Source organism: Mastacembelus armatus, chromosome 1 (assembly GCF_900324485.2).
Source record: "Mastacembelus armatus chromosome 1, fMasArm1.2, whole genome shotgun sequence".
NCBI classification, from domain to species: domain Eukaryota; kingdom Metazoa; phylum Chordata; class Actinopteri; order Synbranchiformes; family Mastacembelidae; genus Mastacembelus; species Mastacembelus armatus.
The window spans coordinates 23,930,869-23,957,074 of record NC_046633.1 but is presented as its reverse complement, the minus strand read 5'-3'; the positions used below and the strand labels follow the sequence as shown (position 1 = coordinate 23,957,074).

The following is a 26,206-nucleotide window of genomic DNA, read 5'->3' as shown; positions in this document are numbered from 1 at the left end:
AAATCACTATCGCATACTGATTTTCTGCCTCTTTGCATATACAGACACCGCTATTATTTAGTGTCACACATGAAAATTCAACTCATTCCAGATGATGCCTCCTTGCGTTTAAAATATTTTGCAGATGGAAGGTTATGAGCCACTCAGAGGTCCTGATGGCTCGCTGAACAATTAGCCTTCTAACAGGCCCTTATTCCCCTTACTTTCTTTATCTTTCTGTCTGCATGAGTACCCACTACATACACACGATCCGCTTCTCGTTCTATGTCCTTTTCTCTCTCTCTATCGCTCATTACCATATCATACCATAAAATAAATGTCCATGTCGTTAGTCCTCTTCTATATTAGCACCATCATTGATTCCCAACGGTCATTTTTGGCACTCGTCTGAAGTGTTCACTGCTTCATTACTTTGTTTCCTCCATTTTTGCTTTTATCTGGCCCCAGAACATCCTGCTACACATCCTCTTTCTTCATCTCTTTTCCTTCCCTTCCCTTCCTTTCCTTCCTTCCTTTCCCTTTGCTGTGCCCCAATTCGTGGGCCTCTCTCCCAAGCAGCACTGGCCATATTTCTTCCCTGAGTCTAAGCATTTCCTAAATACAGTTCACATACAATCATCATATATGTGAGGTATATGAAATATGTATGAAGGCACTGATACACTGATTTTGCTTAATTAAGACTGGATTTGCAAAAACAGAATGAATATATGAGTCTGTGCTACAGTGGCTAAATTTCAGAATATAGTAGCAGAACAAAGATGATAAAGAAGCTCAATTTGCAACCAAAGACATTTTCTATTAAAAAAAAAAAAAAAAAAAATCTCACCTCAATCCAAATAACAGGCCCACAAAACAAGCAATACAGTGAAGACGGCAACAGCACAAGGATAATAACAGGCATCTGTTGATATGTATGTAACTTATCTAAACCTTTAGTCCACAAAAAAACAGTTACAAGCCCACTAGGTCCCTCTACTGTGAATATAAAACTGTGTCACTGCCCTACTTTGGCCACAGTAAAGTGTTTAAATACATGATGTATATGGGAATTTTTCACAAATGAAGAGACAAAGTACTGCATATACAGGCCCTTAGCCAGTCTGTGTGACATTTATCGCTGCCCACATGACGCTTTGGGCCATGTGGGTTGCCACTACACAACATCAAGCACCATCCTTGCTCCTGGCCCAGTCCATCATGCAAATTTTCTATGTGCAACAAAAAACCTTACCATTCATTTGTAAGTCAAATTAAGAAGAGCATTCACTTTTGCCTCAGTATCATGATTAATACACCATTGAGCAAGGCATCTAAACCCTAACTGCTCAAGAAAAGCTGTTCAGCACCCAACAGAAAAGACTAGAGCTGTTTAAAAGGCAGATTCCAGGTATGAGTGTGAAATAGAGGAGCATTCATGCTCAGCAATTCTGTACTGTGTAAATAATTGGTAAAAAAAAAAATTTGCTGCACAGTTCAGTTCTGTTTCTTAAGCATTCTTTATGTTCACATACTATAATAGTACTATACATAAAGATATCCAAGAAAAACTGCATTTCTTTCAAGCAAAACCTAGAGGAGCCTGAAATTTTTCCTCTGAGAAAGCTATTTCCATCACACAAGAGCAAGAATAATGGCAGTAAAAGTTTTTTTTTTTAAATCAGAAGCAGCTAGCTCTGTGCAGAGGCTTTGAAACTTGGTTAATATGCCACGTTCACAGACAGGGTTGGTCATTAAATAGGCAGGCCGGAGTTCAAAGAAAGCTGTGGTGACCTTTGTTAAAGCCCAGCAGTTACATCCAGATGCCCAAGCTCCGACACAAACTTGGGGACAGCAGTCACGGTGTTACCAGACACAGCAGGAACCCAGCAACCTTATGCAAATTCTGTACCATCTTCACCTAAACCCAACCATGCAACCAAAAACAACAAGATCAATATCAGGAATCTGGTATTTATGTTATCATCAGCACCAGTAAATCAATGCATCCATCCAACGATGCTAGTTGAAAAGACAACAAAGGAGGTTAACATGGATGCCAATTACCACTAGCCAAGACTTGTGCATCTACTTAGGACCTAACATACTCACTCATTCTTTTTAATGTATAAATAATATACTGCATTTTTTCAAATTAAAGTTGTCCAAACTTAAAGTACATAATTTTCCTTTTTATGAAAAGGGAAATAAAAAAGTCCAGAGACTGATGTGACACCACAGTGAGAGCTGAGAACATCAGAGGCTCTAATAGGTGTTTTGTTTGCAACAAAAAATAAAAAAAAATAAAAAAATCTTATTTTAGATTCTTAAGAGAGCACTGATGTTAGGATGGTGTTTTGTTGCTCCCACTTTCTCTGCACTTCAGCTGAACTCTATGGCCTGCTTTTATTCCACTCCTCATCTCTCTTCCGTCTTTACCTCACCCCCCTCACTACCCACACCACACCACACAACACAACACAGGGTGCGCTGTCTGGGAGCCCTCACGCTTCACTGCCTGGTCCTGCAGGCGTACCGGGCGTCATGCTGCATTAGCCTGCATTGTATTTGCACTGTTGTGTGTATATGTGTGTGTGTGTGTGTGTGTGTGTGTTTGAGAAACAATTGTGCTGTGTGTGTATAATGCATGAATAACATGAATAACATGTTGCCCATATATTCCTTTTACATGGCAACACATTGTTAATCAGAGGTAATTAATGTATAACAGTGGCTGATATGTGTAGCCTTAGAAAATGAGGCAGATGAGATGGTGAAGTTTACTGGGTTGTGACACTCACCTTTGGGTTTCTGATCTGTAGCCTGCAGAGGGTCAAGAGAGAGACAGACTTAGGAACTTAACATAGGAAAGCTGATTTTAAACAATCATTTATAATTGTAAATAAATTTAAAGCATCACAACAAAACCTGGAGATTTATTTAACAAGATAGTTAGCACAGTGATGAAACCTTTTCAAAACCTTTTGTTAGTTTTTCTTTTAATTAGTTACCCCGCCCCTTTTTTCGGCACACAGCCGAACAACACATCGACCCAAATTAAACTAGCTGTTGTCTTTACATTTTAATTGTTATATTGATGACCTTGGTGTCGTTTGAAGGAAAAGCTTTCCAGTTTACTATCGGTGCACTGTAAAATATGAAATATGACTCTCCTCACCCCTCTAGCTTCGATTGCTGCTTGCCCACCGTTGTCAAGGTAAGGCAACTTACTGTAGCGGGGGGGCCGTTTAAAGCCCACTTCATCCGCCATACAGTGTAATATATTGTTTGAAAGGGTCTTCCATTGGCTACAACATACATCAGTCATCATTGCCAAACAATGCGACTGGCTGATTCTACTGTCATTAGAAGTTGGTCTATGACGGATTTGCTGTGAGGGGTGATTCCTATTGGTTTTATGGTTAGTTACGCTGTAAAACGTAAAAAGCACGTTTGATTGAGACCTCATGTGCTTCACAGAAGCTTGCTATGTCAATCTTTATTGAATAAACGGCGAAATCAACCGTAAAACGAACCGGATAAAAATGTTTTATGAGGAGGACGATGGTTTTATGGATTTACATGATAATACATGTTTTGGACTAAAACATGGATACACTATGTTCACTGGATTCTAATGAAAAAAATGATATGCAACACTGGATGTTTCAGTACATGTACAAAGTAATACGATAGAAAAGGTAAGAACTAGCGTACTGTACTGTATTTGTACCATTGTTAAACATTAAATCATAGCCTCCATTAAACAGTTTGTGAAGCCTGCTGCATAAGTTCAAACTAATCAGACAAAATTATTGAAATAAAACTAACAATTACAACTGAGGTTTAGAAAAACATCAACTGCGTAACCCACACATACAGTCCAGTGCCAAGTACAGTATCCAGATTTATTAAGAAGTGTGCATGTGATTTCTGTGGTTTTCAGTCACCTTTTTCTGAGCGACGTCCTTCTTAATCTTTTCTTCTTGTTTTTTCTTTTTCTTTTCTTCCATCAAATGGTTCTCTTTCTTCTGTTGCTAGCTTCTCTCACCTGTCAAACAAGAAAAGGAAAGAGCAAAGGGGGAAACGTAAGGGAGAATGGTTAAGATTCAGCTCAAATATTTAGTGTCCTTCACTTTTTCATTTCTAAAACTATGTAGACCAATGTTCACATTCGTTCTGGGATATTCAAATTCCTCCAAAACACATGGTTATGTTCGCAAACACACACAATTCATACAAATCTCAACCCCCTTTTCTCTGATCTATGTGAGTCAGAGCCAACGTGAACTTAGTGTTTGGAAAAACTTTTCCATCTACAATCATCAGTTAATACAGAAATCTTGGCAGGCACTCCTGTGGACCACAACCCCTCATGGCCAAAATTTGAAAAGGAGAAGACAGAGAGGAGGGACAAGAGCGGCACAAAAAAGGAAGAAGGAAAAGGAAAATGTGAGTTTGAGGGAGAGATAAAGAGGGGGAGAGAAAGAGGATGAAAAGAGTGAAGACAACACAAAAAAGCAAAGGATTAAAAGGACTGAAAGGAAGACAACATGAAGTCCAGCAGGCTGACACAAGAGCTTTTTACAGAGATCTGTTTCCAGTGGGAGGAAGTCAAACTAGCTGGATAGATAACCTGGGGCCCAGGGAGACTAAGTGCTTCATTTCAGCCTGTATTTCCTTTGGCTCAGCTTTAGTGACAGCTCCTGGAAACTATTAGAGGCATGAGCTTGGCCACAGAATCTGAACATGTGTGTGTGTCTATGTATATTTGTGTGTTTAGTGCAATAGACACTAATCTGTAATACAGCACTATGTCCTAGCAAATCAATGATACCATTCTCTAGGATGTGCAAATAAAATCAATCATCTCCATGTAAGTCTAAAATAATGGCTTATTTCTAGTCGCTGTCCATCATGCGAAGAGTACATGTATACACAGGCACGCAAGCATGCACACACACACAAATACACATACACTATTCTACAATACGCCATTGTGCTTTGTCCTCCTGAGCTGGGAGGACCTAACTTCCTCTCAATGACTGCCCCACTGTCAAAGTTAAATGTTGAAACTGTTCAGCACCACATAGTTTCTGAAAAATAATCACCATAATCATGCTGCAAAAATGTACTTTCAGTTTTTGGCTTTTCGACTGAAGCCACACAAGAATGTAACTCTATGCCCGCAAATATTACAGAACTCAAAGCCATCCATTTACTTGTTGGAGTCAGTTTCACTTTGGACAAATTCTCTAAGCTGCGTGTACTGTACTCTAGCCTCAAATGTGCGTGTGAGATACTCCTGACCATAATATTTGTCTTGTCCTTTTTTCAATTGGTCCTCTTGCCTAATCGTGTTTACAGTATTTGTACAAATGCTTCAAGTTATCCATTTTAATTTGTAATGATTAATCTGTGTATGATTAATCATAATTAAAAGTCAGTTATCAAGAAAAAAACATTTGCTGTTGGAGAATTTCTTCTTTTTATATATTATTGTCAAGAAAATTTACATCACCAACTTGTGCTGAGAAATGTAACAAACATCTCACTAATTTTATATATTTTTGAATAGCAAAAACACATAATGCATCTGCACATGATTTGATCTGAATTTATGAATGACTCAGAAGCGTAATGAAAGGTCTGTCTCCCACTGTGCTGCCCACTGGCAAGGGGAGGGCGCTGTCAATCAAAAAGACAAGAGAGGCCTTGCAGAGCCTGTCTGATGGTGGGGTAATTTCTCTATATCAGGGAGAGAAAGAAAGAGAGAAAGTAAACAAAGGTTAGAGAGAAAGAGAGTGGGAGACAGGGAGCGAGAGAGAAATGGAGGAAGAACAAAATGAGCTTCAAGTTTAGAGGCAAACCTTGGGAATACTGCCAGACCAGCACTGGAAGGAGATATCTCTACATTACCTTTTCTCTTCCCCTTACCAGTCCTGTCTATTGCTCTCTCTGACACTCATGCAATACACACTCACAGTCCTATTTTTTTATACTGACGAATCTGTGTGTGTGTGTCATTGTGCTATCCCAGCAGCAGCCAGGTAATAAATAGGAGCTCACATTGCTTGTGCATGTATGCACACAGATAATTGTATGCAGTCTATGTCGTTTCACAAACACCCTGCATGCCTCACACAGTGGCAACAACAACAAATATATAACAGGATGAAAAGCACTGAAGTGACAGGAAGTGATCATATGAATGGCCAGTTGCTACTGGCAGAACTTTTACAGAAGACAGCATCATCCTCGTAGTCTCTTTTAGCCCCACAAATGACAATGGATCTGGCCTATCTTGTTACTACCACTGCTGTTGCACAGAACGATAGGGAAGTAGGATTGAGAACAGTCAATAGGGTGGAGGGGACAAACACAACACCACACACAGACACAGACATTTTTTCTTTTTACCTAATTGTCAATACACTGTGGCTGGCTTAAAATTCAATGGTTTTAATTACCTTTTACTGTACTTCAATGCTGAAGGCAGTCTGAGAGTGGACAGTTATCTTTTGAGCTGACATGGTCAACACTAAAGTTGGCTTCATTGCTGACCTTTGTTGCTCTAACATAAAACTTAACCTGCCTCTGTCACTCCCTCACCACTGCTGACAGCAGCACCTCCTCAGCAGTGACCGACCAATGTGTCCGACCTGCCTTCTATCATCAGCTTCACCCTTGATGGCCGTATGACAATGCATCCATCATTATTGCTTCTGAATAAACTTTCTGTTAATAGCAATCTCACTGTGTCTTCGTTTTCTCTTAGCTTAACCCCTTCCTGGTTAGCCATGTGTTACGGCACCCCTAGGACATAACATATGTGGGGGCTCGTCAGGGATTTAATTGTGGTAAGAGAGAACATTTTGAGACATAGTTAGATTTGTTGCGTTGGCTGAAAAAGCACATTACTTGAGTTATGTAAGAAAAAAGATTTGATTGTGATTGCTGGGTATTATGATATTTCTGTTTCTAGTACTTTAGTTAAAAGTGAATTAAAAGCTGTGGTATTGAATGGCCTTGCGAGTAGAGGGATCCTCACGCTACCGGTGATGGGAGAAGTGCAGGGGGAGGAGATAGAAGCAGTCGGTGGGGTTGTGCACAACAGTTTAGAGGCAGAAGTAATGGAGCCACCTAAAATCATTGCTACTCCTCAGTTCAGCCCTGGTGTGAGAAAAGAGGATAAACTGTTTATGTTGCCACCGTACGACCCAGTGTCGGCAGAATCATCAGGAGGCCTGTTCTTCTCTGTCCATTGCCGATTGCTTAATATACGACACTCTTAAAGTGGCAATCCTCCGAGCGTATGAGTTAGTCCCCAGACAACGTTTTAGAAGTCGCAAGAAGACTCCACCTCAGACGTTTAGTGACTTCGCCCGAGAAAAGTGCAGCAGGCAGCTGTCTTAGTGGATGAGTTCGCTCTGACGCACAAAACTGAGTTCGCGAGGCGGGACTCGGCTGTGATCCGGGAAACAAGGCGGAAGGTAGAGATGCAGGTTCCGCATCTCAATTCATCCTCCAGTGTTCCAAATACAGATCGGCCTTGTTTTTACTGCCATGAGACGGGACACTTGGTAGCTGAGTGTGAGGCCTTAAAGGGCAAATAGGCTGCTGTCGCTAAGTAACAGAAAGGGGTTGAGTTAGTTACAGCAGTGCTACGTGTAGAGCATGTCATGTCCCCGGCAGAACCAAATGAATGTTTTAAACTGTTCATTTTCAAAGGTTTTGTCTCAACTACCGGGAAGATGGAGGACCAGTGTCTGGTAACAGTGCTGTGGGACACCAGTGGCTCACAGTCATTTATTCTCTCCCATCCCTTGGATGTACAGTTTGCTGCATCGAATTCACATTTGTTCCAAACTGGTTACGGGGTTCTTTCCAGTGGCAGTGCGCCCATGTTTCCCCATTTTTGCTGTTAGTACACTAACCAGCGTGCAAGCTCATAAACAGGCTGCAGAGGTTGATGTTGATCTGTCTGATTCACTATTTGTCCCACTGTTTGAGGGTAAAGATATTTCTGCGGATGACCAGACCCAGTCTGATCCAGATCCACCCGAGGCTGACCTGGTGGGTGTTCCTGTGAAATTGCTTCCGGTGACATGTGAAGCCCTCATGAACGCCCAGCAGACTGAAAGGAAAACAACACTCCTTTTTTGTAGAAGACAAAGTGTTGATGCAGAAGTAGGTCTCCCGACCAGAAATACACAGTGCTGATGAACCATGGAGTTTGGTCCATCAGATTGTTGTGCCTACTGCGTTTTGCCAACAAGTGTTGGAGATAGCACATGAAAGTGTGTGGTCTGGTCACTTTGGTGTGAATAAAACCTATGATTGGGTTTTACAACATTTGTTTCCCGGTGCAGGAAGCATTTTGAGAGTGTGTGTGCTGTTGCCCGAGAAAAACTTTCCACCACTCAAAGTAAAATGAAGGCTATGTTTGACAGGAAGGCGGTTGAACGAACGTTTCAACCAGGAGATGACGTTTTAGTTCTCCTGACGACACCTGGTTCAGCTCTCAGAGCGCATTTCTCAGGACCCCATGTTGTGGAGCAGAAGGTCTCTGACACAAATTATGATATCCGAACACCTGAGAGGAGACGAAAAAGTCATCTCTGCCATGTCAACATGCTTAAGTGTTACTGTTCTGGGAAAGTCAGTCCGACAGAATCTGGTCGAAAACCAGAGAGCGCAGTGCAGGTGAAGCCAGCTGTTTCTTTGGTGTGTGGAGGTAAAGTGTCGGATGGGTTGAGTGATGTCTCCCATCAACTGCAGTCACAGAGATGCTGTCGCAGATGAACGTGAAGCTGTTATACCTGTCAAACAGGAGGGACATCCTCATGTTGATACAGTCATTTTCCTCTCTGTTTGGTGATGTGCCGTCACAGACTCATGTATTAGAGCATGATATTAATATGGGTTAGCAAAACCTAGTTGGAGCCCATGGAGCTCACCCTGCTTGTTGGCACCTAAAGCAGACGGCATGCCGCATTTCCGTACAGATTTTCAGAAGGTCAATGCCATGGCAGTGGCTGGTGGTGGGCATTCGAGTGACCTCGAATGAAAGACTGTGTGGACGCAGTGGTCAGTACATCACGAAATTAGATCTCCTGAAAGGATACTGGCGTGTTCCTCTCACTCCGTGTGCATCTGATATTTCTGCCTTTGTAACTCCAGACCACTTCATTTCATGCAGTATGCGGTGATGGCGTTTGGAATGCGTAACACATCGGCAACATTCCAACGCTTAATGCATCAAGTGCTTGGTGATATCCCGTAGTGTAAAGTGTATTTAGATGATATGGTTATCTACTCCGATAGCTGGTATGAACACATGGCTAGGTAGACAGTGGTGTTTCAACGGCTGGCCGAAGCGTCATTGAATTGACATTGAATCTGGCCAACTGCGAGTTTGGCATGGCCACCGTCGCTTACTTGGGTAAACAAGTAGGTCAGGGGTGTATTTGTCCAGTGGAGGCAAAAGTAGAAGCGATAGCTGCATTTCCAGTGCCCACCACCAGATGTGAGCTACGTCGCTTTCTCGGTATGACTGGGTATTACAGGTGTTTTTGCAAAAACATCTCCACTGTAGTTTCGCCCCTCACCACTCAAAGTGCAGCCCAAATGTTCAGTTTGTGTGGTCTAAAGAGTGTCGACAGGCGTTTGAAGCTGCCAAGTCTCTACTATGCAGTGCTCAAGTACTAGGTGCCCCTAACCGGCCTCTTCCTTTCCAACTAGAGGTTGACGCTAGTGCTGCGGGAGCAGGTGCTGTATTGCTGCAGGAGGACGAGCAAGGGGTGTGCCTACTCCATCAGAACTGTTCATCAAGGGGCAGAACATTGGAGAGAATAAATGACACCCGGTGTGCTACTTCTCGGCAAAGTTCAACAAACACCAGTTGAACTACTCCACCATGTAGAAGGAAGCGCTTACGATGCCTCTTGCACTGCAGTGCTTCGAGGTGTACGTAGGTTGTACATTGAATCCAGTAATAGTTTACACAAACCATAATCCCTTGTGTTTCTAAACCAGATGTGCAATTGCAACCAGCGGTTAATGCGCTGGGTGCTGCTGGCTCAGAATTACAATCTGGATATAAACCACAAGGAAGGAAGTGCGAATATAGTGGCAGACGTGTTGTCACGTGTGTAGTTTTCAGTTTTTTTTTTGCCTCATGATTCAAAAACAAGTTTTGAACTTATTGGGGGGGGGGGGTGACGTCTGCGTGAGCACCTGTCACCCATCTACCATCAGAATGAGAGTATAAATACCTGGAGAAAGGAGTCTCAGTGTGTGGTCGGTGATCCGGTGTCTCACATAGCATGCATGTCTCCTGTCTCCTACCTAGTGTGGTAACGTCATGATCTCTGTTCTTGAGTTAATCTTTGCTTTGTGTTCTCAGGTTTTTGTTTGCAGTGTGGTCCACCGGTTGAGGAGAGTGCTCCCGGTGTGGAAGCTCATTTCTCCTCGGCTCTGACTTTGGAGTATTCCGTCTTTAGTTACCCATCATTATTGTTTCTAAATAAACTTTCTGTTAGCAACCTCACTGTGTCACAGAACTGTGTCACTGTGTTTTCTCTTACCTTAACCCCTTCCTGGTTAGCCATGTGTTACACCACCCCTAGGACGTAACAGAGCACATGTGCCGTCTTACTAAAAGTGAGAACACAGCACAGTTAACTACTGGATATGTTTAGCCTAGCTTAGTGCAAAGACAGAAAGCACAAGTTAAAAAATAAAAACAAAAAAAAACACAATTCCCAGAACTCAAATAACTGCTTTATTTCCATGTTGTATCTTGTAAACACATCTAACAGTCAGCTGGGCTTTCCCTCAGAGGTATGAATGTGTGTGGAGCTGGCAGATGCTTGACATCTGTTGGACAAGAAAATGTCCTCTTCTATCACTAGTCTAGCCAGTTTTATTAATTAATAGACATAAAAAAAAATGTATTCATATTTTTATCCAGCTAAGCTCAACACATTTTCCAGAGAGAAATCTCTAGTGGGCCTAATCAAGTGTAGATGATCCTACATGGCTTTTCACAACAATATAGAAATGAGCAGAAAAATCTTTTTTTGCAAACTAGTGAAAATTTGAAGAAAGTGCATGACAGAAACAACTTCTTCTCTTCCTGGGCTACACAAAACAGCCCCATATCATGCTCTGATAAGGCAGAGCTATAGAGAAGGAGACATCCCAACAGGAACATAGTGCAAAGAAAACAGGCTAGAAACTCACAACACATGCAAACACAGTCACAAAAAACACACACACACACACACACACAGGACAGCCTGATGTACATGGTCAGAGGCAGTGTGTCTGATGCCTGTCTTTTTCTGCCAGGGATGCAGAGAGGGGGAGAAGGAGAGATGGGGAGGGTGGGGGCAGGAGGAGGATGAAAGCAGATGCAGAGCAACACCAATTAAGAATGACAGCCGCTGGAGAACCAGACAGGGCACAGAGAGAAAGACAGACTACGCTGGAAGAGGATAAAGACAGAAACAATCCTCATTGGAAAAATGGAGGAGTGGGGGGTGGGACAATTGAGGCTGGCAGACAAGGAGAAATGAGGTTGGAGGTCACTGAAATATCCACGCACCTTTATCGGTGCTATCTGGAGATGCAGCGAGAAAAACGAGGGGACAGCGGGTAATTAAAAAAGAGCTAAGAAAAACACAGTTTCATGTGTTCTGAGCTGCTGTCAGACTGACCACAGACACAACACAAATCACAAAACAAGGAAGAAGAGGAGATAAACAACTGTGGTGAGGCCGTGGCCACAGATTGTGGTAAATCAGTTCCCCACCACTTTTACCAGCCACCCATTCCTGTGGCATTTGAGGCCAGAGTATTCTCCTGAGCCTTATTACATGGATCATTATCACAGACAGTCCTTACCTGGGGAATAATTTCTCAATACCTGCTACTGCTTCAGACCTCAGCTACTCTCCACAAATGTGTGTATGCATTTGTGTTTACTCAACTGAAGTGGCAGGGGAAAACAAGCCTGTAAATTCCACAGATGATAAGCGGTAAAAACAATATTGTTGTTTACATCCTTCAGTCATACTAACAGATTCATTGGCCTGTAAGCATTCTGCGCATACCAGCTTTGCTTTCACCAGGTGGAGAGAGTAGCTTGTGAAAATATACAACACACTTTATTGCTACCAAACTGGATTTGGTCAATGAACAGCTGCAGAAATTCTGGGTTGCAAGAATCTCTTGACGGAGGACTGGATAAGAGCAAATGGGTGGGTGGAGAATGGTGAGGAAGCAGGACTCAATAAAAGTAAAAGAATCCGATAGTGAGAAAATCAGAGCTGTGCTATAAATAACAACAGTGAGGTTTGCCTCCAGAAAATTACCTCTCAGTGTCTTGGTTACTTCCTCTGCCAAGTCAGTGTGGAACTTTAACACGACAGCAGCTCATTAAATAGGAAAACAGCACAATACACAAGACGAAGCAGGCTGTCAAGTTGAGTGTGATGGTGTAAGCGTAAGTGTCGTTAGTTATGACTGCTTTGTGTTCATTAGAACAGGTGTTTTTCCTTTATGTTACTTTTTACAGTAGACAAACATGCTTATATTTCAAAAGTGTAAGGTGCAGCACCAACACTGTCCACAAGGTGAGGGTGTCATTTAACTTTATTTGGTTTAGCTTCACGAACAAATGGTCAAATTAGGTAATGTTAACAAACAATATCTGTGCACTGTGTGCTACTATAAAGCAGTACACTAACTATGGTAGAGGTTGGCTAAGCATAAACTAAATATTAATAATTCGCAGTTTAGTTACAATTCAGTTACATTTGTTATGCAACACCTTCATGTACCAAGTTAACCTAAAGCCACTGAGATCACAAAAACACACAAACATGTAACCTTTGTTGTGAGTAGACATGGGCAGACCTCTGAGCTGTTAGACATGTTTTTCTTTGAACACTATTTTTAAACTGATGCTAAGTTAGACTTAGTCATTACACAACAATTAACATTTCTTGATATATTGGGCTGCTGCCGTAGAACTCTGGAAAGGGCTGCCCACTCTGTGCCTTCATATCATGGTCACAGAAAGATCAGGCTTGTATCTGGCTGGCTTTTACCATTTCAGCCTGCGTTTTGGGACATTGTTAAACTGAGCTTTGGTCAACAGTTTGGTCAACTATTATAAATTCATGTTCAGTCTATAGTTCACAACTGAGGACAACTGGTTTCTTTGAAGCACTTGGTTGGGGGTAGTGAGACATTAGCAGGGTCTGAGGATGACCTTTAACTACAGTGCAGTCTTTAATGCCACCATCAAACGGTGAAAATCTGAAGAGCCAAACTACATCAAAGGATAGAGATCAACACACGTGATGCACACTTAGATAAGTAAGCGAATCGACTAGACTATGCCACTTTCAAGGTTACTTTGACACAGCCACCCCACAAAAATGTCAGTCAACAATTCATTGGCTGTCAACAGTGAAAGCAAAAACACAGACTCTGGAAGACAGAGAAGAAAACTAAGTGCTTTGTGCAAACAATGCCTGCTCTGATGTAAGGAGGATAGAGTGCAAGACAAGAAAAAGCAGAGAGAAGATGTAGATGTACCAATAATTTAAGATATTTAAGAGTGAAGAGAGGTGAAGTAAATATGTTCCAGTCCAGAGAGAAAAAATCCTTGTTTTATTTGTTTTATTGCAACCTCGAGAATGATCATATGTCATCCTACATACACTTTGAGTAGATTCTGGTATATCCTGTGGTTATGCATTACTATTCCATACCTAGCAGGTTTTTTCAGAATCATAAGATTAGTAAACAAGGTACAATAAAAATGTTTCAGGCTAACAACATCATTGCCCCAATTCTTTAGCCTTTCAATACTCAGTACATTAAATTAATATAAATTAGGCTATGCCTAAACGTGTTGTTGCAGCACAAGAAACTGTTTTCAAATTAAGTGGGTCACAACTCAAACATCAGAGGAAATGTTTTGTATTAATTTCAAGCAGTTCGGTTTAATCAAAGTTTTTATAAATGTGCTCTAGCAAACAAAACGCAAAAAAATATAAACACTTAAACTTAATTGACTGTACCCAGGTGGAAACACATTGACTTGAGCTTACTAGACTAAGCCATGGCCCCAGCATAGAGACAGGGAGCACATGGTTATGCCATTTACTCAGCTGAAGGCTTTGGAAGTGCTTTAGTGCCTAAGTCCCATTACATAATGAGTAAGGCTGTCTGACGTTGGTTCGGAGCAGGAAAAAGGGAACATTGTAGGTTGGATGTCCTGCATATTTTCTGTCAGCTACCATGTGATGCCCCTTTCCTGCTCCCCACATCTTCCCAATTAGCTGACATGCAACAGAAGGAGGGAAGAAGGTCCTCAACGAACCTCAGCACACAGAACATTACCCTGAACCTTTGCCAAGACTTACAGGCAGCAGCTCACCAGTTTCAGCTTCACGTAACCCATCCCTGTGCTTCCATCCTTGCCTGGCTCACCCCTGGTTGGGCCCCCAAGGCCCTGCCCCCTCCACTGGCACACAAGCTGGATAAGGAAGGGGATATACAGACACATAACCCATAGGACTCTCTGGTTACAACAATCCTACACCCCATACACAGAAAATTTCTGCATATGACAAATGCACAAGATTACTAATTCCTTGCAAATACATGGCAGCTGCAATTCACACAGAATTGAAATGATTCTTTAAAACTGTTGATAAACCATGTGTAAAAAGCAAATGCAGCATGCCTTCTTACACACTTGCAATAAGGAAGTGTCAAACTTAGGAGCGAGAATACTGGAAGATAAGATTATCTTTACCTGAGATCACTGCCTCATACCAAGGCAAAGCAGTGCCAGACCTGTGATGAACCTTGCTCTAGCCTATACAGACCCTCACTGATTCACTCACACTCACATATATATATATATATAAGCAATCCTTACTTAGTACAATGGCCATACTAAACACAACTGCCTGACAAACGTTTTTCCTGCCCCCTCCACTTCCAAACAGCCATCCATAGAGCAGAGGAAGAGGGTAAAGGCTTTTGTGTCTGATTGAACTCGGCTGATTTGACTGTCACCCCCCCCCCCCCCCCCCACCACCACCACCACCACCACCACCGCAGCAGTACCCTGCAGCAGTATTAAGCGTGTTATCTATTAGGACCGTGCCGGTTGTTTGAAAAGCCCCATAATCACAGGCTCAGTAACTACCACGGTCAGGCTTGGACTAAGGTCACCGGTGGGGAGAATGGATAAACAACACAACCCATTTTTGCAAAGCACATCTAAGTGGAGAGAATAAGTGACACCCGGTGTACAAGGGCCAACATAAAATGCCTGGCAAGGGATAGAAAGAATGTTTTGTTTATTTGAAACAGTAGTTAGTGGGGCAACTAGATTCACCACTGTTCAGAAAGTTAAATTCAAAACAGAAGAACCAAATGTACATGTAGGAGGAATACGATGACATAGGGCAAGCAGTCACCAACCCAGTAAAATTTTGCCCTGTTGTCTTAGAGCATCAGGCAAAAGGAAGTAAGCCGCAGATTTCCCTTGACACAAATGATCCTGCCCCTTCAGTGATAAGGGGCTGTAGATGGAGTTACAGTCAGGGTTTCCTTCATGGCTTTGTTCACAATACACTCCAATCAAAACAGTGCGTAAATGCCAACTGCCTACAGCCTGGTTGGATCCAGAACAAACATGGGTTATGGGCTTCCTGCTAGTATGGTGCCAAAATGGCAAAAGTAGTCATGTAATTCCCCAAGTTAGGCCCCAGTATGAGACTGAATTTCTTATTTTGGGTTTATTTGCACAAGGAAAAAAAAAAACAATTGTATACATCAAAATTGATATTATTTAGGGTGCAATTTCTGTGTCTAGATTTGCTAACATTGGCAGAGATTGACAGACTGTGTTCTCCCATTGGCAATGTTTACAGTCCCTTAGAAGCAGAAATAACACTGCTTAGCCTTTGTAGACTAAACATTTGCAGGAAATGTTCAAAAAGAGAAGCAGAACTGACATCTTGATTCTATCATAAGACAGCTTCTCTTGGGGGCGTAACCTATGCTGGTGACCCTATATACCCCTAATTCGCCCTTGAAATGCTCCAGATGAGCCACCTTGCTGTGGCTGTAGTAGCAGGAGCAGTAGTAGTAGTAGCTATGATGGCAAAGCAGTTATGTCTGTGAGGGCAAAGCCTAAAGATAAGGTGTTTAAGAAAACTACCAGACTCCCTCCTCAGGCCTTAGGTCTTTTTTTTTCTCCCTATTCAATAGTTTAGTATACATATCACAGGGCCTTTGCAATGCTTTCAATGCCTGCCCCTTACTGTGTGCTTGTCATCCTTTTGTAAAGATGGGCGTGCCAATGGAAGGGAAGACTCTTGACCCTGGGTGAGAACAGGGCTCTATGTTTGTGTCTGAGTCAGCTGGGTGTCTAAGAGCGTGCAGGGAGGCAGCTCACGACCTGATTAACAACTGGAGGGCATTAACCAACTACCAGGGCTTTGAGTTCAACATGAATGACCACACACTCCCATGGTCTTCACGTGTGTGTGTTGCCACTAGCCAGTTCAGACACAAACACACAACACAGTCACATTCCAAGAGATGTACACAAACAGGCATGACTGCATAAACAATTCATTCAGCTAGTGGGTTATTAGGTACAGCTTAGTAAAACCTGATATAGTCTAGCCTAATACAAGAGCATAAATCTTCTCTACATGAAGATGATGATGATGATTGTTTATATTCTGGTTGAATAGTAAGTATCACCTTCCTCTGATAACTGTTTCTGTAATGTGGTCAACCCCATTTAGATTAATGAGCAAAATAACAGAAACCTTTGTATAATGCAGTACAGTTCAACAGCAGCACAAACAGACTACCACCTTCATGAAGGGAGGACTTATAGCACTAGCTCTATTCATTTTAGCTAGATGTACTTTATAAACACCCAAATGATCCTGTGTGTATGTACTGTACACACATATAAATGTATTTACATGTGCTGCTGCTGCTCACGCGCATTTTTAATTTCATCACCTCACTGGTGTGTGACGATAGAGATAAGACAGTGGTGACAGAGATGTCAGCGGGGGGAAGGAAAGGGGGTTTGAAACTGAACAGGAAATTATGTACTTCAATTAAGACATGTGGAGGAGATATTAAAAGCTATACTCCAGCGCCTGGGGGACAGGATGCAGGACGGGGGATGCAATAGAAGACGACAGTTCAATCAGAACCACCGTCTTTTGCACGGAGCCAGGGGGTGGAGGGAAGAGAGACAGTACAGCTATGTTTGATAATGTACTTGGAATTAGTGTAGTGGAATGTACAATAGTGTGCAAGATACATGATGTGATACGACTACAGAATGAACCAAAAAGGAGAGGGAATCACAACGAACCACACAGAAGAAACACTGCAGCTCAAATGTGTGGGCACAAACTCAAATATTTTTTGAAAAAGTATGCTATCCCGGTGCCACACTACAATTCTACTCTGTCAGCAGTCTATCTATTAACAGCGCTGTGTAATCAAAAAATGCCTATTAGCACACCATTATCTTCTAATAACTACAGACATTTTGAAAAAAAAGGCAAGGCACTGCTGGCAGTCAGTTCAAGAAATCATCACATTACAGGCTCACATGTGCAGAGTGTGTTCCAGTCCAGTTAGCCAATCCTGAAAGACCTATGATATAACACAAAACTTCCCAACATTTTCAGGTCAAGCCCATTCAAATAAACACCCCAAAATTTAATCATTAACCCTCTAATGACTATTCATGAACAGTAAAGGGGAAAGCACCTGTACAGCCTTTCCTTTAGGGTTTTCTCATGGGGCCACAATCCCAGAGACACTGCTCCCGATTTTGCAAGGGACACCCTTAGTGTTTGGGTGCTGCCCTAATCTCACATCAGTAAAATAACCCAGTCCACTTTCTGGGGCCATGTAACAACAATGAATAATGTGGGAGGAAAAACTAAATCGTGGCACCAACAAATAAGCAGAGATAATAACTGCTAATGGATGTTTTAATAATACTAATTGCTGTAGTTTGTTAACTGGGATGAATTGGGATTTATCACACAGACAGATGATGATGTTTGGAAAATGTGGATGCCACATATTTATTTCTGCTCATTTATTTCCAATTTATATCCACTTCCCTCTTGCCTGTGATTTTCCAACACTGACAACCAAAAACCGTCATTAATTAAGCACATGAAGAGGAGGAGAGACAGTAAGTTACAACTCACCTTGCGTTAACCACAGCTTTGGCAGCTTTCAGTGTAGAGTCGGTGCATGGCAGAAAAAAACACGCAGACAAGCATTCTCCAATGTCTTCTCTAAAAAGTTACCCGTAAACAGAGATGGAGCAGAGATTCAGTCGCAATTAAAGTCAGACTTGGCAGATAAGCCGACTGGTGACAAGATACCGAGGTAAACAACGGCTACTCAGCCAGATAGAGCTACGCACAGCAAGTACGGTAATTTATGCTTTGAGCAATAATAATTAAAAATACAAAAACAATATATATATATATATATGTATATATATATATATATATATATGTATATATATGCCGTGAAATTACACTCGCCAAAAAAACAGTTTGTTAAAACGTCACGATATAATGGGGGCGGGGAGGGGGGACGAAGCACCACTAAAAACAAAAACAAAAAAATAAAAATAAAAACGAACACGATTAAAATGACTTTTAAAAGCAGCTAAATCGTGTAAGGTAATGTCAGCTGGTCGGGGGTGGGAACTCGTCGAGGTTTTACAGACCAAAGAAATCCGACAGCTTTCATTAAAAATCGCCGACGAGTTCTCCCGTTTCGGAGCCAGCCAACTTGTTTTAAAGTGCAAAAGAAATGGTTTTTGTTTAGGTCACCAGCTGGACGACTAGCGACGGGCTGGCTACCGCGGATGCAAAGCGAAAAACGACTCCAGGGAAATACATTCTGTGTGGATCCAGACGGCGGAGCGGACGGTCATGGTAGGCGTTCAGTCAGCTCTCGTTGACAGTGGCCTCGCAGCCATTTTGTTCAAACTAACAACACCGCAGTCTCGCTCTCCTCCTCCCAGGAAGTCGCTCCAGGTACGTCACTCCCGACCAATCAAAACACCTGGAGCCGACTCCGCCCACCGCACGACGCCACGCCCACTGCGCTCTCCACGAATCCGGGCGCACACGCGGACAGGCGGGGAGCTGATATTTCTAAGGCGATTTTAAAACTGCGTGCTTTAAAAAGAAACACATGTGACGATGATATTGTAAAGACGACAATGTCAGATATGAAATCCAGCTGAAATGTTGTAACAGAAAGACGTTTCAACGAGGAGCACAGAAATTATGTCCAGGTATAATTACATCTATCCATCATCTATACCTGTTTATTCCTAACCAGGGTCACAGGGAGCCTATCCCAGCTCTCTCTGGGTGAAAGGCAGGGGTTCACCCTGGACAGATCACCAGTCCATCACAGGGCCACATAGAGACAAACAACCTCACACTCACTCCTATGGGCAATTTAGAGTCACCAATCAACCTGACATACAGGTTTTTGGACTGTGGGAGGAAACCAGAGTACCTGGAGAAAACCCACACAAGCACAGGGAGCACATGCAAACTCCACACAGAAAGGCACCTGGTTTCAAACCAGGAACCTGCCTGCTGTGCGACATCAGTGCTAACCACTAATCTATGTGCTGCCTTGGTATAATTACATACCAAGTAAAATATGGTCACTGTTTATGTTCTATTAAGTATGACACATGGTGCTACTACAAGTGGTAGAAGAAATATTCAGATACGTAAAGATGCTGCATATAATAAAGTGACATACCCACTGAAAATGAGTTGTCTACCAACTCCACTGAGGTTTTATACATTTTTTAAGAAATTGTTTTGGTTTCAGGGACCACAATCCACTTTATACATCTTTAACTTAAGATGGATTAAAATCACTGATAGTTATACTCAACAAGAAGTATCAAAACTACTTATTTGCCCTTTTCAGACTTATGCAATATTATCAGTACTGATGCATTAAATAAGCAGCATTTTAATGTTGTAAGCTGCCAAAGTAAAGCAAATTATAACTTTTTGCTATTATAATCTGTAATGATGCTTCATATTTTCTAATCAAATTATATCTTTTTGTGTAAATCTTGATCTTCAAAGCAACAAATGGCATGTAATGAAGTAGCAGCCTAAGTATAAAGTAACAGAAAATGAAAATACTGAAGTAAAGTACAAGCTCTTCAAAATTCTCCTCTAACAAATGTATTTAGTATTTCATTTTCATTAATGGTTCCGCTACATACCATTTCATAGTATGAAAATATAACACCATACTTCATGTGACTCATGATCAAAATGGTGCAAAAGAGTAAGCAAGTAATTTGGAGCTTTTGTCAGTAACTTTATTTAGCAGACTTAAATGTCTCTTAAAGGGCCCACTACCCAAGATGACCTTTGTCAAGAATCTTTTGATGATATGCTGTCCTCAAACATGGGATGATAATTCACGTCATGATGGATGAAGTTGCCCTGGTGCCCCCTGAACTGCATCTGCAGCCACCTCAGAGTGAGAAAACATGGCCCCTGTCCTTTCTCTGCAGTCCTTTCTCATGGAAATGACCACTCTATGAGCAGACAGACACACAGAGACACACACACACACTGTGGTGGGAACAGGTCAAGGCTGTGGTATACAAATGGGAAGGCTGACCAGTAAGAACTCTCTCTGCAATGCTCAGGGCTCCTATACATCACTGTGAGAGACTGCTAATGAGAAAGCCAGGGGCCCCAGCCAAAAGTTTTTTTTTTTTTCTTTTTCAAGGCAAGATGCCCAGAGCTATTAAAACTGCAAACTCCAACTGAATAGAGAAGCAGATGTTCCAAACTCAGGGTTAAGAGAGGTGAGAGCAGAGGGGAATGCCTTCATAAATGCCTGAAGGCATATGTAGTGACCACAGACTATTAAAGTGTACGTAGGAATTTGCTGTTCATTCATGCCGACAAAGTACAGTGTTAGTTAAATACAGCGTGCAATACAATGCTACAATGCATTACTTGTAGCCTAAATCGCCATATTTTAAAGATGAAGGTGAAAATCTATGCATCACAAAGAGAGACTTGAAATAACAATAGTGACTTAACCATTAAAGGTGAGACCTGCTTAGGTGTTTGTGTGTGTATCCATTTAGGAGAAAATGAAAAAGACAGGGAGACTGTGTGTGTCTGGGTGCGGCACATGTATTTATGTCTATGTGAGTGTGCACAGATCCTTCCTTTTGCACATCCGATCTCCATCTCGTCACAGCCATTCTTTTAGGTGTCTCTGAGATGTTTCTTTGACTCCGCCAATTTCCCTAATTGCTTTCACATTTAAGCAGACTGCTGACAGAAGCGAACCAATAGGGAAGGTCCGCCTGACATTCTGATAAGAACCAGCCCAGACACAAGCTGTAGGACTGCAACGGAGGCAATCGCTCAGTCCTTCCCCTCTCAGACAATACACTTCTCCTCCTGCTGTTCCTGCCATTCGGCATGTCGTGTTTCCTCTCTCCATTTTTTCAGTGTGCACTTCTGACTTTTGTTTTAATTCCAGTCCAATCACGAGGTGCGTTCCGCATAAGGTTTTAATTTCAAGCCTGCTGCCAGAGCCTGCCAGACTCTCTCTCTCTCACACACACGCACAAATTTACAGAAGAATTCATGTGCATACACCAGACCACAAATTTTTATGCATACCATACAGACATTCACTTTGCTCTCACATCACACATATACACTTGTGTTACGTGACTACATGCAAATTTAATGCATGTGTTCTGTGGCTACATTTTATCATTTAAACATATTTCCCATGGAAGAAAGCATCTCCATCTAGAAACATTAGTAATCACATGTATTTATAAAAGGCAGACAGCTCACTAGACAAATTACATAAAAAGACTCCAGGCTATAGTTTTGCTTCAGAAGTCAAAATGCATTTCATATTTTATGACAGACCAGCTAATTTATCGGATCATCAAATCATTTTTTACTCAAAATCTATTATTTTTTTCTTGCTTTACTCAAAAATACAAAGCACCTCTCAAAATACATAATCTTAACATTAAGTCTTGTGGAATTTACCAAACAAACCTGATCTGAAGGACAACCAAACATTTCATGACAGCACTGAGAACAAAAGCAGATCTTGTTTTTAAATCCTAATTCCCAAGCAACTACATCCTAAAAGAAGGCATTTATGCCGAATGACTGATGAATTGGGGGGTGTCACTATTTTGGTATTGATTATGAATACACAGTCCTCCTTCACAGTCTGGTCTTTATGCATGTGAGTAATCAAAATGCAGACAGCGAGGTACTGCTGCTTCGCTCAAAGTGACATTTCCAAAGGCATGACTTGACATATGCAAAAGGAAAGTCATGATGATAATTCTGACAGAGGAAGGAGCCAAATGAAAACATCACCTAACTGCACATAAAAGAAGAACGCTGCACAGCGAGTCTCCTAGTTCAAGGGAAAATTTGTAAGCAGGAGATATGTGGTTGAGCTAAAACATTTATTGCAAGCTTTTTTTCCCACTCTGATTAATGATGTGATTGAAGTGCCTATCCATTAAATAACAGTGCAGAATGCTAAAAAACAGTTAAATTACTCATTGCTCATTTCCAAGGTCTCCAGAATTGCAATGAAAGATAGACAGACTGCAAGTAGCTGGAGGAACGGTAGTCCATAAGAGGAACAGGGATCCTTTTCATTAACTTTCATTAAGACTAAAGAGTGAATTACCCTGAGCTGAGGCGGCCCGACACATAAAAGCTGTTAGGTAGGGAAATATACACACACAGACTCTCATGGACTAAAAACACACATGCATACATACAGACAACTGCAGGTAGTTACTGTTACATATGCTTCTCATAAAAGGACAGAGATGCACTATTTGAATAGATCCTAGTGTGTGTGCAGAGATCGTGGCAGCTAAATATGTCTGATCCTCCATGTAATATTGTGTGTCTGTATAGTATACAATATATTATTGGACAAGCACAATAGCAAGAATGTAGTGTAGTCTATGGGGTGGGGAAAGGATTATGCAGCCTTTAAAGGGGTGTTTTTGTGTGTACCCATACATACGAAATGTGTGTTTGTGAGTGCATGCCTATAGTTTGTGTCTGTGTATTTATGTGTGCCCATATGTGTGTGCTGTATGGGTGGAGAGAGGCAGAGCAGAGCGTAGAGTTGCAGTGCAGTAGGACAGTGTTTCTGAGCTGCGGTAATTTCCCCCGAGACAAACGAGCAGGTAAAGGCCAGCAAGAGAGTGAGGGAGGGAGAGAGGCAGAGAAGAAGGCTGAGACAGAGGAAGGGAGGGGGGAGAGAAAGCCAGCACGTGAGTGTGTCAGAGAATAATGAGGAATGATACAGCGGTGGCGAAAAAGAGGGCAGCAGATTTGCCTATTCAAATGAGCACGCACTGCATTATCAGCATCTCAAGGTTGAATTTAGGGGCTCTCATTGTCAACACATTAACATGAATGCTTCTGTTTTCATTTCAAATGCCTTATCTTGTTAATGATGTTTCTGAACTGAGTCATTGTTTTTGTAATGAATTCATCTATTAATTACAAGTGCACCTTTTCCTGACGACCTTGCTTTATTTTGTTACAAGCGGCAGACCTTAATATTAGCATACATTAAGCCCTGCTTATCTTTCATCCCCAATAGCTAATACGTCAAATTATCACCCAAAAAAACTGCATCAACCACAATAGTGGTTTGTATAGTGAGGTTTGTGTGTATGTGTGTGTGCGTGTGTGTGTGTGTGTGTGTGTGTGTGTGTTTGTGGGTGAGCACCCTCACTTATTAGTCCCTTCCTCCTCCCTACTTGCAAACTCATTACCAGGGTATAAGACCTGTGTGGATTTTATGGTGTTTTGGGAACTGACTGGTTAATCAGATTTATTGCACACTTAAGCTTAATTGATTTCCTTTATGGATTCAAATGAATAATTAAGTGCTAACAAGACTAGTTTCTGTTTCATCATTCTGAAATGATGATAATGACCCACAGAGAGGGAGGGTTGTAGTAATGTCAATCAAAAAATGCTAACATCACGCAATCCACTTTTCGGCCTTATTCAAAACTGATTATTATTATAACGTGTGAACTGTTCCACTTGCCTGTCTCTCAAAACATGGACATCATCACACTGTCCATCTTATCTCATATTTGTTACAATCTGAAAAAGGGGATTAAGTTTTCTGTCTACTGCTTCGCTGTTTATGGACCATCTGCTGTGATATTTGATGTATCTGAAGTACTATAAGCTGTTATATACCAGCAGTGAATGGACAGACAGTGTATTAAGATCAAAGTGGCCCAGAGACAACATATCCTGACCTTCACATGATCTTCAACCGATCAATAGTATCATCAGCGCAGGTCAAATAGTCACAGATTAATCCATCCTCCTGTAACCATCTGCACCACACACTTTCTTTTTCGTTCTCTCTCTTACACACACACACGCACACACACTATAAAACACACCCTAATCTGTGAGGGCCCTTGGTGTATTGATCGGTTTGTACTGAGTGACACACACAACCAGCACGTGCGCACACATGCTTGTTGACTTCATTTTTCACTGGCTGGCTGCTAACATAGTGTTGAAGGAAGAGAGTTAAAACAGTACCTAAGAGTTTATTTTAACTCCAAATATAGATACAGGAGAGATGAATATAATGGCCACTGCATCCTTCATTTTCACCACCAAAAAAGAAACCTAGAATAATAGTGAAAAATTTCAAGACTGGGTGGATTTTTTGCTTAGTGCTTACTGTATAAATAATGATCACTTCTGTGTTTACATGTATATTTGACATTAGAGAAAAGGGCATCGAAAAAGCTATAAGAGTAGGTGAATTCATGAAGTCCAGCACTGCACGCCATTTTTCACATACCTCTGCACACATATTACATTAGATACACAGATATATTCAAACAATCTTGACTCCCCATGGCTGTTTTCCACAAATTATGCACCAAAGTAGAGAGCAAAACAAGCAAATCGATATCTACACATCTGCGAGTGGCCCAAAGGCAACTAACTCAATACCACATTCAATGTAAATGTTGGTGGCATACCCACAGGCAAGGGCTGATATTTAGAAGTCCATTAACACAGGGTGGAAATGGGTTAATTTACTGTTTAGATGGAGATCCAGAGAGGGCTTGGAGCATATAAAGAGGAGAAAAAAGAGAGATGGATGAGAAAAAAGCAAGACAGAAAGAGAACAAGCAACAGAATGAGACAAAACGAAAATAACACAAGGCAGAGGAAGAATGCATATAAATGCGGAAGGAGGTAGATATTTGTGCATGGAGTTGGAGGTGGTGTTGATGGGTGGGTTCGTGTGTGTGCAAGGGGGTGTTGTTGTGAGCATTGCTGCCTGCTATCATCCGCCTCAGCCTTGGGTGTCAGTTTGATTAATGCTGCTTTCCTCCAACTGACCTCCAAGGTCACTGGAATAGTGGGTCCCATTCGCTGCTGCACCAGAGGGGGATAACAGCCATATAATACACTTTCCCAGAGGCTCTTTTGCTCTGTTTTTCCTGCTTCCCCTTTTCTCTCTCTATCTGTCTCTCATTTAAACTTCCTCTCATCCTAGCTGGCACTGTTTATCTGTTTATTCATCTCTCCCCTTGATCTGCCCTTCCCCTCTTCCTATGTTATCTCATCCTCACCCATTTGCATTTCTTTTTCTCTCCATCCCTTTCCATCAGACTTTTTTGGTCTCTCCACCAGTACCCTCTAATCTGAAATGCAATCAAAAGCGGCAATAATGCAGTGTGTTTGAAGATACTTTAGAGAAACAGGGGGAACAGGCCTGCGAGGGGCTATTAGAGTACCCACTGAGGTTTATATAAGTTCACACAGACTACACACATGCACACAACCACCACCGCTCTTCCTCTCCTCCCTCTGTTCACAGACAGGCTGCCAAGGTGAAGGCACATGAATAAAGTTGTCCTACACCAGGAGACACTTGGCAATGACACACGTCCCTTGGCTGAGAAGCTCATAGCAAATGCGATTTATTGTGCCAGCCAGTCTTTCCTGGCATGGACCTGACAAGAGGGGAGTTACACAGAGAC

General features: G+C 41.8%; 1 protein-coding gene across 3 annotated transcripts in view; it reads right to left on the bottom strand.

Annotated features, from left to right (window-relative positions):
- Positions 1 to 19,071, bottom strand: part of tnrc6c2 (trinucleotide repeat containing adaptor 6C2) — a 54,510-nt gene extending 35,439 nt beyond the window's left edge. For all 3 annotated transcript variants that reach the window (XM_026303642.1, XM_026303643.1, XM_026303644.1), the window contains exons 1-3: positions 18,279 to 19,071; positions 3,930 to 4,030; positions 2,781 to 2,802 (exon numbers count right to left, since the gene is read on the bottom strand). In XM_026303642.1, coding sequence (XP_026159427.1) covers positions 2,781 to 2,802; positions 3,930 to 3,992 — 85 coding nt within the window. In that variant the 5' untranslated portion in view covers positions 3,993 to 4,030; positions 18,279 to 19,071. The remainder of the gene's footprint in view (positions 1 to 2,780; positions 2,803 to 3,929; positions 4,031 to 18,278) is intronic.
- Positions 19,072 to 26,206: the final 7,135 nt, after the last annotated feature.